The 15499-nt window shown below is 40.7% G+C and overlaps 1 protein-coding gene across 1 annotated transcript; it reads left to right on the forward strand.

Moving 5' to 3' along the window:
• Window positions 1-14348: 14348 nt before the first annotated feature.
• LOC104610428 (rust resistance kinase Lr10-like) lies at window positions 14349-14765 on the forward strand. Its single transcript, XM_010277045.1, has one exon. The coding sequence runs from the start codon at window positions 14349-14351 to the stop codon at window positions 14763-14765; it is 417 nt and encodes a 138-aa protein (XP_010275347.1).
• Window positions 14766-15499: the final 734 nt, after the last annotated feature.

Genomic DNA, 15499 nt, shown 5'->3' on the forward strand with positions numbered 1-15499 from the left:
TTGCAAATGGTTTTAATTCCCGGGATCCATGTAAGCAGAGAGTGCAACACTGTTCCTTGCAGTCGAGGGAGAGGTCCTCCTTTGTCGGGCAGTGTTTGATCATTATGGGTTGAGAGGTTAAGTGTAAGACCATTGAGGATAATACTTGATAGGCTAATCTTGCATCTGCCCACAGTCCCTGGGTGTTACAAGGTGGTTTGGCCCAAGGACCACTTAGGGTAAGTGTTGGGCCCATAGAGCCCATAAGATGGGTTTTAGGGGGTGCACTGTCCATAACAGTGTATCCGGCCAAGCCTTGTAACAAAGGCTGGGCTGAACCCATGTGGCTAAAGTGTAGATCAATGTTTGGGTCCCACGCCATACAAGGAAGCCCAACTGGGCAGCAGTTTGGAAGGCTAAGTACATAACCTTAAATGGGCCTTAAGCCCATATCGAATTGGGCTGATTTGATCAGTCAATTAAAGGGGGCGAATTCTGAGATGGATCAACTAATAGGATTGGTCCTAGACCCTATCCACTTAGAGAGTCCAAGATCTAAATAAGATTTAGATCTGGAGGCCTCCTAATTAGATTAGGAGATGGCTGATTTGATCTGCAAATAAGATAAGGGTTCTCCCTTATCACTTAAAGGGACTTCTAATCCAAATATAATTTGGATCAGCTAGGAGCTGATCCCTTTAAATCTATAAAAGGAGGAGGGGGCGGCAGCCTTTAGACATGCAACCTAAGACTCTTGTCTTCAGAGCTGAAATCACAGAAGAGAGATTTCTGCAACCTCTGCAAAATCTCTCTTGCCGCCTCCTTCCCGTCGCCGCCATTACCTTCAGTTCGATCTCCAATTCTTGGGAGAAATCAAGATCTGATCTTGATACCAATCTTTTGGGAAAAGATTGATTGGAGCTGTACTCACAAGCCATCCAGTTGATTCTTGCAAAGGGTCAAGTTCTTTTGAAGAACATTGCTGATTCTGCTCCATCCTGCACTACGCCATCTTCAGTGGGAGTAGTCTTTGGATCCTTCCTTGGGCATGAACACCTCCATTGGGAGATACTAATTCTCCGTATCAGATACATTCTCCCTCCTACTCCTTTTGGTTCAGATCTGGTTTGGTTCATGGTTCAAGATTGATCATTGAAAAATATGTTTTTCTAAAATAGGAATTCAATTCCCTGCAAAGATGGGAGAAATTTTTTTGAAATTCGCCCAGTCCATTCCGCAAGACTTGGGCGTCCATGTGATGGATATCCCATCCCTTTAGTGGTATCAGAGCCCAGGTTCAAATCTTGAATCAATTTAATTCAGATCTGAACCTGCGCAAATGGGCAGAAGGTGTTCTACCCAATTTGCGCAGATAAGTGTTTTTGGGAATTTGCTCCCAAAATTATGGGCATATAATCTGAAATTAAATTTTATGTAAATCTAATTATTGTTTAGAATAGTTCTTTATGATTTTCTTGATTTATGGGTTGTTCGTACAAGAGGAGATCGAATTCTTGATTTGCGCAAGGAACCTGCAAGATTTGCTGTTTCTTGATTTATTCATTACATTTGGTTTGTAAATAATTTTGGTTTTTTATTTTTAGAATCAATGTATTAGGTATTCAATCTGATGTAATTATAATAGAAATTAGGTTTTCTATTTTTTTATTTTATTTTGGATCGAAGATGGCGGCGCAAGGAAGGAGATTTCGTAGATGGGACATTCGCTACTTGCGATTTGCAGTTTGTGAAACTGCATTCTATTATCTAACCTCTGTTTTGCAGGATGGATTGTACGAACAACCCTGGATTGACTGATTCTTGTTTTGTTTCATCAGTTCTTTAATTTCATATTGTTTTCTTGAATTAAAGATTTAATTAAAGATCAAACCCTAGACCCATTCGAACCAAGGTTGGTTCAAATTGTTTGGACCGAATCTAGGGTTCGATCAAGGTTGAATATCAACCCTATTTTTTTGTTTAATGGGCCTAAGGATTGATAATTAATTGGATATTTAATTCGGCCCAACCTGTAAGGCCCAGTTTTAAATTGTTAAAACTACCAAAAGCCCACTTCAAAGGATAAAGCTATATGGGCCGAACTGGGTAGCCCTAATTCAGCCCATATACCTAGATGATATTAATTGTTAATAGTATGGATTAAAATGGGCTTCAAATGGGTTTTTACAGATAATTAATTGATTGGATCAATTCCTCCCTACATGTGATGTATGGATGTGTGACGTGCTACGTTCATGGGCCATAAGTACTTGGCCCATGCAGATTCGATAGTGGCTCTTGCGCACACCATGGCTGAATGCACATCATTGCCATGGTGTCCCTCCTGGTCATTGGATGACCTCCCTCAATGGTGGGCCCCACACCTCCTGAAGAGGTTACGTGCGGAACCCTAGCCGATTTAGGCCCACCGAAATCTGGCTTTATGAAAGTCAGTAGGAGCCACTTTGGTTTGACCTAAAATAAACTAGGGCATAATTCTTGTTCCCTCCAGTAAATATGAGTGCACGTGATAGGGAGATTCATGTGATAAACTCTCTAAAGGCCTTCCATCATTAGCATGAGGATGGGTCCTTCAATAATGAGGAAACGCACCAGAAAATGGGCTATCCATTTGCTGTTGGGCTTGTCCAAGTGTTTCATAAGATGATAGCGGCGTCATAGACCGATGTGGGAGGGGCTTCACCAGAAAATGAGAACTCTCTCACGGTACCTTGGCGTTCACGAATATGATGGGTGAGCACTCACTGAACAAAAAGGTTTACCTAAAAATGGCTCTGGACCTTGTCTGACAGAGGCCAAAGGGAAAATTCATATGATGAGTGGATATGATCCTTCACAGAAAGGTCGTGCGGTTTTGCAGCTAAAACAGTTGGCTCCATGCACCCTATGTGGTTTCCCACATTTTCAGAGACAAGTCGTTGTCTCCGTCCCTGAGAAGGAGGGAAAACTCAGAGATGAACAAATGGGAATGGAACATAGATTAAAATCCATGTCCGTGATATGAACATGAATCAAATAAGGTTGTGGACTGATATTTGCCGTTTTATCAGAAAATGGCACAATTTGCAAAGCTTCTTGACGACAACAAGCTTAAGGGCCCAAACTATGCCGACTGGTACCGTAACCTAATGCTGGTTTTAACATCTAAAAAATTGGACAAGGTAGTCAAGTCTCCTGTCCCGGAGCGTCCGGGTGATAGGGCTTCTGAAGCCCGTGAGAGAGAATTCCAAGATTGGGAGGATAAAAACTCCCTAGCCCGCTGCTATGTCATTACTTCTTTGGACAACTCAATACAGAGGCAGTTCGATCAGATCGAACTCGCTAAGGACATATTGAACAGTCTAAAAACAATGTACGAAGAGCAGAACCGTTCTACTCGGCAGAAGGTCTTGAAAATGTTCATGACCGCTCAGATGTCCAAGGGGCAGAAAGTTCACGACCATTGTCTTCGGATGATGGGATACATTAACGAGCTGGAAGCCCTTGGATCCGGGCTAGATCTTGGCACTCAAGTGGATGCCATTCTGAACTCCTTGCCCTCTTCCTTCAATGGGTTCATATTAAACTACAATATGAACAAGCTGAATGTCAGCGTCCAAGAGCTCAGCAATATGTTGCAAAGGGCCGAGGACTTACTTAAGAAGGATGATCCTGTGGTGATGCTTGTTAAAGCTAACAAAACGGGCAAGAAAAAGAGGAAGGCAAAGAAGCCTCAGAAGAAGACTACCAAGCCCAAGAAGTAGAAGAAGGACAGGACAGCAGATGCATGTCACTTCTGCAAACAAACTAGCTACTAGAAGAGGAACTATCCTCAGTACCTGGAATCCAAGAAAGGTAATTTCGAATCTTGTGTCATAGAAACCAACTTATTGGTGGCTTTTGCATCCTGGTGTATTGACTCCGGGGCTTCAACTCATGCGTGTAACTCACTGCAGGGGTTCAAGGTAAGCAGAAGGCTGAATGATGGAGAGGTGATGCTCTACTTGGGGACTTCTGCAAGCGCTGCAGCTACATCAATAGGCACCGTAGAATTAAAATTTAGAGAAGGAAATATTGTACTTAAAGATTGTCTTTTTGTGCAAAATCTAAGAAGAAATTTGATTTCTGTCTCAAAATTGTGTGCGGATGGATATTCTATCTTTTTCAGTAATACGATTACTATTAAAAGAGACAATAAATTCATCACATATGAGAAACTGGAGAACGGTCTCTATGTTCTACATCCTTCTCTAGAAACTAACATAGCCGAAACTACATCGGCTGAAATCCCCAAAAAAAAGAGCACGTGATACAGTTAATCCCACGTGCCTGTGGCATTACTGACTTGGCCATATCGGTATTGACTGAATCACAAGATTGGTAAAGGATGGTCCTTTGGATTTTCTAACTATAGAAGATCTTCCCACTTGTGAGCCTTGCCTTCAGGGTAAGATGACAAAGAGGCCATTTAGCGGTAAGCCTGAAAGATGTACCAGCACGCTTGACCTTATACATATTGATGTATGTGGTCCCCTGAGTGTTAGGACCCGTAACCAACACGTGTATTTCATTACTTTCACCGATGACTATTCTCAGTATGGTTACGTGTACCTAATGAGACATAAGTCTGAATCCTTTGAAAAGTTCAAAGAGTTCAGACAAGAGGTCGAGAAACAGTTAGGGAGAGAAATTAAGTCCCTTTGATCAGATCGAACCGGCGAATATCTCTTTGACGAATTCAGGGACTACTTAAAGATAAATGGGATAGTATCACAGTTAGCTCCTCCTACTACACCACAACTTAACGGTGTTTCAGAGAGGAGGAATAGGACACTATTAGATATGGTCCGGTCACTTCTCATCCATTCAAAGTTACCCACATCTTTTTAGGGATACGCATTAGAGACTGCGGTATACGTGCTGAACTGGGTTCCAACCAAATTGGTTCCTAAGACTCCCTATATGCTTTAGACAGGAAAGAAACCAAGTGTACGACACTTGAAGATTTGGGGTTGTCTGGCTCACGTTAAAAGAACGAATCCGGACAAATTGGAATCCAAGACCAGCCGTTGCCTATTCGTAGGCTACCCAAAGGGCTCAGTGGGCTACATATTCTATGACCCAAGTGAGCAGAAGGTGTTTTGCAGTCGGAATGCACAATTCTTGGAAAATGACTACATCCTGGACAATCTTCGTCAGGAAATTGTTCTTGATGAGGAGAGCTCAGATGCAGTGGGAGGTGTCCCACAAGTTCCAGGTAGTGACCAACCTAGAAGATCTACCCGGGTGTCCGGGCCACCGGTCCGTTTTGGTTACGATCAGGATATTTACCTGGTCGAAACCTTGACTAGTGAAGAGGATCCCGTGATTTATACGGAAGCTATGTTTGACATAGACTCCCTTAAATGGGTAGATGCCATGAGAGCTGAGATGGACTCAATGGAGACCAATGGAGTCTGGACTCTAGTGGATCTGCCCTCCAGGGTAAAGGCAATTGGTTGCAAATGGATCTACAAGAAGAAGAAGGGCCCCGATGGTAGGGTTGAGACCTACAAAGCTCGTCTAGTGGCGAAAGGATACACTCAGAAAGAAGGCATCGATTATGAGGAAACCTTTTCGCCCGTGGCCATGCTTAAATCCATTAGGATCCTGCTAGCTGTAGCAGTTTACTATGACTATGAGATTTGGCAGATGGATGTCAAAACTGCGTTCTTGAATGGAGATCTTATTGAAGATATCTATATGCAGCAACCACAAGGTTTTGTAGCTGCGGGACAGGAACACATGGTCTGTAAGTTGAATAGATCCATATATGGACTCATGCAAGCTTCTAGAAGTTGGAACATCCGATTTGACTCTACGGTCAAAAAGTTTGATTTTGAGCAGAATCCGGATGAACCCTATGTTTACAGGAAGACCAGTGGTGACAAGGTTACGTTTCTGGTTCTGTATGTAGATGACATTCTACTCATTGGGAATGATGTAGGAATGTTAACTACGATAAAAGTATGGCTATCACAGCAATTCTCCATGAAAGACCTTGGAGAAGCCTCCTATATACTGGGTCTTCGACTCTATAGAGAGATCAAAGCAGATAATAGGATTATCCCAATCTGCTTATATTGACAAAATAGTCAAGAGATACAGCATGGAAAACTCCAAGAAAGGAAATGTTCCTTTTAGGCATGGAGTCAATCTCTCCAAGAAGATGTCTCCAAAGACCTTTGAGGGGATCGAGAGCATGAAAGACGTTCCCTATGCCTCTGCCGTAGGGAGCATCATGTATGCCATGTTGTGCACTCGTCCTGACATTGCCCAGGCAGTGAGTGTAGTAAGCAGATTCCAGGTCAACCCAGGGTAGGAGCATTGGACTGCTGTGAAATGCATACTTAAGTACCTTCGAATGACAAAAGAATTTTGTCTGATATTCGATGGTAGTTCACTACAGATCCAAGGGTATACAGATGCGGATTTCCAATCAGATCCGGATGATAGAAAGTCTACATCTGGATATGTTTTCACGATAGGATCATGTGTTGTTTGCTGGAAAAGCAGCAAACAGGGGTCCACAGCAGACTCCACAACCGAGGCCGAATACATTGCTGCAAGTGAAGCTGCCAAAGAAGCCGTGTGGATGAAGAAGTTCATTCACAAATTGGGATTAGTTCCGTCGAACACATCACCCATCCCATTGTTGTGTGACAACAATGGAGCGATTGCTTAGGCTAAGGAGCCACGAGCCCACTCGAAGTCGAAGCACATCGAGAGGAAGTACCACGTACTCCGGGAGATTGTTGGTAGAGGGGACATCTTGATTCAAAAGGTAGCATCAGCGGAGAATGTAGCAGACCTATTGACTAAGCCACTGACACAGAAAGTGTTTGAGAAACACGTGGAAAGTATGGGACTCTGACTTATACCAGATTGGACCTAAGTGCAAGTGGGAGTTGTTAGACAGTTGTATGCCCTTAGCTTCAATTAGAAATATGTACATTATGAATCTATTGTAAATGAATAAAGTACACATTTGATTCATGTTCCTGTGGTGTGTTTCTGTGTAACACCCTTAAACTAGACACTTAATGAGACTTGTGTTAGTTTAGAATGATCAGAGCCATTGGGTAAGTCTAAGGAGATTTATCCTGCCAAGGCTGACACTGGTGTACTACCAACTGTTGGGGTGGCTTATCTCAACTACCAGGGTGACACCCGAAGCACATGCAGTGTAGGATTAATAGAACCTTTGAATTGGACCAGATTTCCAGTATTGCCCTGGACCTTGGAGATAGATGGGCAAAACTGGAAAATTACACCTGACCCCTAGACTCGATTATGATACTACACTAGGTGTCAGATTGGGCTGTCTTTGATGTACCAATCAGTGAGATCCTTAGCGGGGGTCAAAACCTAGGTATGTTGAGATTTTGTTTTGCAAAATATATTTATATATAAAGATAAATATATATATGTTATGGTTTTGAAATGATTTGCAAAAGGTTTTAATTCCCGGGATCCATGTAAGCAAAGAGTGCAACACTGTTCCTTGCAGTCGAGGGAGAGGTCCTCCCTTGTCGGGCAGTGTTTGATCATTATGGGTTGAGAGATTAAGTGTAAGACCATTGAGGATAATACCTGATGGGCTAATCTTGCATCTGCCCACAGTCCCTAGGTGTTACAAGGTGGCTTGGCCCAAGGACCATTTAGGGTAAGTGTTGGGCCCATAGAGCCCATAAGATGGGTTTTAGGAGATGCACTGTCCATAACAGTGTATTCGGCCAAGCCTTGTAACAAACGCTGGGCTAAACCCATGTGGCTGATGTGTAGATCAATGTTTGGGTCCCACGCCATACAAGGAAGCCCAACTGGGCAGCAGTTTGGAAGGCTAAGTACATAACCTTAAATGGGCCTTAAGCCCATATCGAACTGGGCTGATTTGATCAGTCAATTAAAGGGGGTGAATTCTGAAATGGATCAACTAATAGGATTGGGCCTAGACCCTATCCACTTAGAGAGTCCAAGATCTAAATAAGAATTAGATCTGGAGGCCTCCTAATTAGATTAGGAGATGACTGATCTGATCTGCAAATAAGATAAGGGTTATCCCTTATCACTTAAAGGGACTTCTAATTCAAATATAATTTGGATCAGCTAGGAGCTGATCCCTTTAAATCTATAAAAGGAGGAAGGGGCGGCAGCCTTTAGACATGCAACCTAAGACTCTTGTCTTCAGAGCTGAAATCACAGAAGAGTGATTTCTGCAACCTCTACAAAATCTCTCTTGCCGCCTCCTTCCTACTGCCGCCATTACCTTCAGTTCGATCTCCAATTCTTGGGAGAAATCAAGATCTGATCTTGATACCAATCTTTTGGGAAAAGATTGATTGGAACTGTACTCACAAGCCATCCAGTTGATTCTTGCAAAGGGTCAAGTTCTTTTGAAGAACATTGCTAATTCTGCTCCATCCTGCACTGCACCATCTTCAGTGGGAGCAGTCTTTGGATCCTTTTTTGGGCGTGAACACCTCCATTGGGAGATACTAATTCTCCGTATCAGGTACATCCTCATTCCTACTCCTTTTGTTTCAGATCTGGTTTGGTTCATGGTTCAAGATTGATCATTGAAAAATATGTTTTTCTAAAATAGGGAATTCGATTCCCTGCAAAGATGGGAGAAATTTTTTTGAAATTCGCCCAGTCCATTCCGCAAGATTTGGGCGTCCATGTGATGGATATCTCATCCCAAAAAAAAACAAACATGGAGGGGAGGAGTTTTGGTAAACTCACCTTCTAGTAGTTGGAGGCTAGACGGTGGGATATTGTCATTGAATTCACCCAAACACAAATCTGCGACCACAGAGAAAATGAGAGTATCAGACTTCAGAAAAACATAAAAAAATAGCCTCAAATCGATGGAATACCATAGAAAAACAAAGATAAGAGCAAAACGACAGGTCCACCGGTCATTTTTTGCTCACTGTCAAACATCGCCGATGGACCTACAACTAACGCCATCGCCGCCTGGTATGTTGTATGGTTTCAAGTGGAGGAGGAGGATGATAACCTCGCGTGGGGGTATTTTTATCATTAAAAAACCAGGGACAAGTTCATCCCATTCGAATGAAGAAGCACTTCTTCAAAAAGTGCTGAAGAAAAGCCACATCTTGGTCACTTTTTTAAGAAGTGCTTCTTTTAATAAGAAGTACTTATTCTCACACTTTTTTACCAAACACTTATAAGTACTTAAAAATCACTTAATGTGTGGTCCCATGTCTTAAAAAAATACTTTTTAAAAGTGAAATCAGACAATGCCTTATTCTTTTTTAATTACTAGTAAGGTAAATCACCCCACTAACCGTCAAATCCATATCAATCAAATCTCTCCTATTATTAAATTCAATCAGAGGACCATTACCAGCCCATGAATCCAACCAGAAATTTACATTTTTTTCCATTGTCGATTCTCCACATAGAACCCCTTTTAATAAGTTCTCTAGAAGACAAAATGCCTCTCCAAGCCCAAGAAGAACTATTCTTTTTTTTTTGCATCCAAGAAATTGTTGTTATTAAGGTATTTATTAGTCACAATCTTGACCCAAAGATTGTCATGGCAAGTTAAAATTTTCCACCCCAACTTAGCAAGAAGGGCCTTACTCATCCATTTAAGATTCCTCACACCTAAACCACCCCATTTTTTGGGAGAGCAAACCCTGTTGCACCTAACAAGATGAATGGGGTTTTGGCTCTTTGCACTCGATCAAATAAAGTCCCTTTGGTCTTTTTCTAAATTAGTGGCCACACTACTTGGAATTTTAAAAGCTTGCAAAACAAATTGAGGAACCAATGATGGAGAAGAATTAGTTAAAATTAATTTCCCAGCTAGAGAGGAAGAATTTTTTTTCCAACCTGCCAGTTTGTTATTCATTTTTTTCTTTCAAGAGTTTGAAAGTATCTTTTGTCACTCTACCCTCAATAATGAGAGCACCAAGATAGGTTCTATTCCTATTCCCAATTGGGATAAGAATTCTGGCCATAATTTTCTTATGCCTATAGGTGATGTTTTTTGAAAAGGAAATGGTCAATTTAAAATAATTGGGCAATTAACCAGATGCTTTTGCAAATATATCTAAGATCTCCTTGATTTTAATACAAGTGTTAATAGAAGTTTTAGCAAAAATGATACAGTCATCCGCAAACTGAAGAATTAGAATTTTCGGACCTCCCTTAAAGGCTTTACAGCCAATATCATTTTTGCCACTCAACGCCTCTTTATGAAATTTATTTGTAAGGCTTCAGCACAAAGGACAAAAATATACGGGGAGATGGGATCACCCTGCCGAATACCCCTACTGGCCCTAATGGTACAAGTAGGAGATCCATTTAAGAGAATCTGAAAAGAAACTGAAGTGACGCATTCTATCACCCAATTAATCCATTTGATATGGATTCCAAATTTAACAAGCACTCTCCTAATAAAGTCCCATTCCAACCTATCATAGGCCTTTTCCATATCAACCTTACATGCAAGCATCCCTTGCTTGCCTCTCTTTTTTTTCACAGTATGCATCATTTCATGAACAATGAGAATGTTATCAGTAATTTGTCTACTTGGAATGAAAGCGCTCTGAAATGGGGAAATACTATCATCTAGGTACGACTTAATTCTATTAACAAGAATTTCGGAAATGATCTTGTAAACAACATTACACAGGCTAATGGACCTAAAATCATTAATCCGCTTCGGGTTATCACACTTAGGGATAAGGGTGATAAACGTTCTATTTAACTCAACATTCATTTCCTAGAATGGAAAAAAGCTTTAACTGTCTTACAGACAAAATCTCCAACAATATTCCTGAACTTTTTGAAAAAATAAACATTAAGTCCATCAGGACCAAGGGCCTTCATATCCTTCATCGATAGAAGGGTATTATGGATTTCTTCATTTGTAACTTCTTTACATAGGGAAGTATTCATAGATTTTGTTGCATAACTCCCTATATTTGAAATGAAATTATCAACCTCTGAACTACCCTCAGACTTGAACCTTTTCTCTTAACCACTACAAAAAACTTTTTTGATACTTTCAATGTCATCCACCTAGATACCATTGTCATTTATGATTTTCTTGATTTTATTTTTGTTTCTTCGAATAGTTGCAGTGGTGTGAAAAAAATTTATTATTTTTAGCTCCAAGCTTAATCCAATCAACTCTAGAATTTTGGGCCCAATAAACTTCTTCTCTAGCAAGAGTGTTGTTAAGAAGCTTTTGAAGGGCAATCTCATCATTAATGGGGGTTCTATTATTTGGATCATCCTCTAACTGCTCTTGGATCACCTGGTGTTTCAAAAGAATCTCTTCCTTCCTCCTAATATTCCCAAAATGATGCTTATTCCAAAATTTGAGTTCTTTAACAAGATTATTTTTTTTTTCTTGCAAAATTGATAGGTCCTAGAGCCAATAATGTTGATATCCCAAGCCCTCTTTATAACCTTTTCAACACTAGGATCAAGGCACCACATGGCTTCAAATCTGAATGGTCTAGGACCATACGAAATTTGAGTATTATTATCAAGAATCATAGGGGTATGGTCAAATGCCATAAAAGGAAGATTAATGAGCCTACAATTATTAAACTCACATGTCCATTCAACATTCGATAGGACCCAGTCAATTCTTTCTTTGGTAATATTGTTTTTCCAAGTAAATTGGCCTCCCTCCATCTCTACTTCAGTAAGATTACAATAATCTATTAATTGATTAAAATTTCTGGTTTGGTAAGGCTTAACTACCGAACCTCCTTTTTTATTCTAACTTCTTCTCATGGCATTGAAATCTCCCATATAATACACCACACCCCATGAGTACAATCAGAAATGTTTCTAATCCAGTCCCAGACTTTAATTTGATCAGTCTTACAAGGAGGAGCATAAACAAAAGTATTCAACCTACTTTTATTAGAGCTAAGATCAGTAATGCAGCATGGATAATCCTGTCATTTGAAAAAATAATATCAACAGAGCAAGCTGATGAATCCCATAACAACCACAGACCACCTGAAAAGCCAATTGAGTCAACTAAATGGAATTTATCAAAATTTAAAGTTGACACAATATTTTTTGCTCTAGTTGGATTAACCCTTGTTTCCATAAAGCAACAAACACTTGGCTTGTACAGCCTACAGAATTCAGCAACTTGTCTTCTCAACTGGATTCTTCCAGCCCCTCTAACATTTCATTTAAGAATCTTCATTTACATTCGCTTATTTAGGACCCTGTTCGTCCATGTTGAGAAGAGTTCGGCCGAGCTTGGTAGCACAAGCTTGTAATTCAAGCGAGGGCACCAAGGTGGTTGAATGTTGGCCCAATTCTGACAAGCAGGAGTGATCGGAGTAAATTTGCTGGCATGTCCATTCCAAGTAGGGAGTTGAACCATGCTTTTTCAAATGAGCGTGAGAAAACTTCCAAGCGGGCCTTTATTAAAAAAAAAAAAAACTTTGACAGTTCAGACTATGGTCAGCTTGCTCTTGAGTTGAAGAAACCGTGTGGAAGGAAGCGGTTTAGTAAGTCAGCGAGCTGATCACTGCTGGGCACATAATGGATGGAGAGCAATTTCTTTGCAACCAAGTCTCTAATGAAATGAACATCAAGTTCAATGTGCTTCGTGTGACCATGATGGACAAAATTGTAGGCTAAGGATTTAGCACTCATATTATCACACCAAACAGTAGCAGGAGAGAGTTGTGCACCAAGTTCAGAGAGGAGTATGGTAATCCAAGAGAGTTCTGTAGCAGTTGAAGCAAGGCACCAATACTCTGCTTCCGTACTGAACCTAGAGACAGTAGATTGCTTCTTCGAGCTCCAACACATAAGATTTGGGCCCAAAAATATAGATTAACCACTTTGAGATTGCCTATCAACAGGGCAGCTCGTCCAATCAACATCAGCAAAGGCAGTGAGAGTGAGAGTTTTGGACAGAAGCAGAGATAGTCCATGTGTGATAGTACCCTTCAGATAGCAGAGTATGCGCTTGACTGCTGCCCAGTGAAAGTGGTGGGAGTTTTAAGAAACTGGCAAACTTTGTTTGCAGAAAAACAAATGTCTGGCCAAGTTAATGTCATATATTGGAGAGCACCAACAATGCTCTTGTAGAAAGAAGGATCGGAGAGAGGTTCACCCTGTGAGGAGTCAAGCCTAGTGCTGGCAAACATCGGAGTAGGGGACGGTTTGGCTTCATGCATCTGAACACGTATTAAAAAATCTGATATATACTTATGTTGTGACAAATGAAGACCAGAAGAAGAGCGAATCAACTCAACTTCCAAGAAGTAGTGTGTGGGGCCAAGTTCCCTCAAGGCAAATTGAGATGATAAATCAGCAATGAGAGATGAAATAGAAGCAGAACTGGAGCCTGTAATCAGAATGTCGTCGACATAAACTAAGAGAATAAGAGTCTCCCCTTTGGGATGTCGAAGAAAAAGAGAGGAATCAGCTCGTGATTCAATGAAGCCCAAGGTGAGGAGATAATTGCGAAGCCTAGTGAACCAAGCCCGCGGGGCCTGTTAGGGGGGATGAATTCAGGGTTGATCTTTTAATCATTAGTGCCAGGAAGAAATTTCGATGGATATGGTAGTGATCCATCAACATAACCAATGAGTCGATACCCATTGAATGTAGGAAGATTTTGCATAGACCATAAAAGATAGTTGTATCTATCTAGGCGTACAATGATGACATTCATGAAACTGGACAGAGTAACCAATCCATTATTTCTAGAAGACGACTCACCTTGAGATTTGATAAAAGAACTTTGAGCAGACATGATGTTAGTCTTCTAGGGCTCTGATACCATACGAGAGTCGACGAAAGTGGCTAATTCTCATTGATTGAATTGCAGAAGTTACATGAGTTTATATAGGTGAAGATACAGAATTTGAAATTCAAATTGAAATGTACAGATAAAGTGACAAGTACAATAGGATAATGATTATCATAAGTTGATAACAGGATAATTGTTATCTGGGATTGATAAGCCCACAGATAACAAATTATTGCTGTTATCTAACTGATGACGTGGCCAGTGTGGATTTATCACTAGCACGAGCTCTTATTTACGAGTTACCCCCAAATGGATCACTAGATAAATTCATCCTTTTACGGGGTGCCAACAACCCTTCCCTCAGGCGCAACAAACTTCATCACATCGTTGTTGGGATAGCCAAAGTACAGAATATCTTCATCAAGGCTGTGAGCAACGCATCCTTCATTTTGATATCAAGCCCCATAACATCTTGTCAGACCATAACCTCAACCCAAAAATCTCTGATTTTGGTTTGGCCAAATTGTGTTCCAAGGATGTGAGTATTGTACCAATGACAACTGCAAGAGGGACCATGGGCTACATTGCACCAGAAGTATTTTCTAGGAACTTTGGGAATGTCTCTTATAAATCAGATGTCTATAGTTATGGAATGCTGCTGCTTGAAATGATTGGAGGGAGGAAGAACATTGACACAGGAGTAGAGAAGACCAGCCAAGTATACTTCCCTGAATGGATTTACAATAGACTCAATCAAGGGGAGGAATTGGAAATCCAGGAGGCTGAGGATGGAGATGCTAGGATAGCAAAGAAATTAACTATTGTAGCACTTTGGTGCATTCAATGGTACCCAGTGGATCGTCCCTCAATGAGGACTGTGGTTCAAATGTTGGAGGGAGACTTAGAAAGCTTATCCATGCCACCCAATCCATTGGCTTCCACAACTTCATTCAATGCTAGCTTTGTCTAATCCTGAAAAACCTTTCTACACAGTGCTAGTCCATAATACTCATTGTTGAATAATGGTTGTGGCATTTCTAGTCCTTATAGGTATAGCTTTACCATATTCTCAACAGAGGGAAGTCTGAAATGGTTAAGCATTAGTGTATTTAGATGTGGACAATTATTTCATTTCTTGATGAATCTATGATGCTTTGTAATTGAACCAAAACTAACTGAATTAGCATTCGAGAGAGGTCCTACAATCTACCTATATATTTTGAAGCATTTTGAACCATTCAAGATAAACATTTCTACTCATCTCATGGTCTAATGGTATCATCAATTGAAAGTTGAAACATACCATACCATTATTTCTCTTTTTTGATGTGTTAAGTGTATATCTTGATCTCCTTTCTCCTTGTACAGATTAGTCCAACAGAGACATTAGCCCTCTGTTGTGAGGTTCCCTATCAATGTCTCACCTTATAGCAAAAAGTATTCTGCATAACCCTCTCTAGGTCTACAGGGAAAATATCACCCATTGACATGGATTGATACTCTGCAAAAACTAGACTAGTACTCAAGGCTGACACAGAAAATACTGAAACTGCCTCTTAGTGGATCTTGGAAGAGATCAATAGTAAAACCATTGGCTAGTTAGTAAACTGTGAATTCCAGCCACCAGTAAAGATTGCTACAAAGACCGACTAAAAAGAAGGTCAAGAAAACAAACAGAAAGAAGACACAGAGAGACACGCCCAC

This window comes from Nelumbo nucifera, chromosome 1 (genome assembly GCF_055504915.1).
Source record: "Nelumbo nucifera cultivar China Antique chromosome 1, China Antique-T2T, whole genome shotgun sequence".
Classification (NCBI taxonomy): Eukaryota; Viridiplantae; Streptophyta; class Magnoliopsida; order Proteales; family Nelumbonaceae; genus Nelumbo; species Nelumbo nucifera.

Bases quoted from the DNA above. Each gene is read 5' to 3' on its own strand.
- LOC104610428 (XM_010277045.1), top strand. From the start codon at position 14,349: ATGACAACTGCAAGAGGGACCATGGGCTACATTGCACCAGAAGTATTT.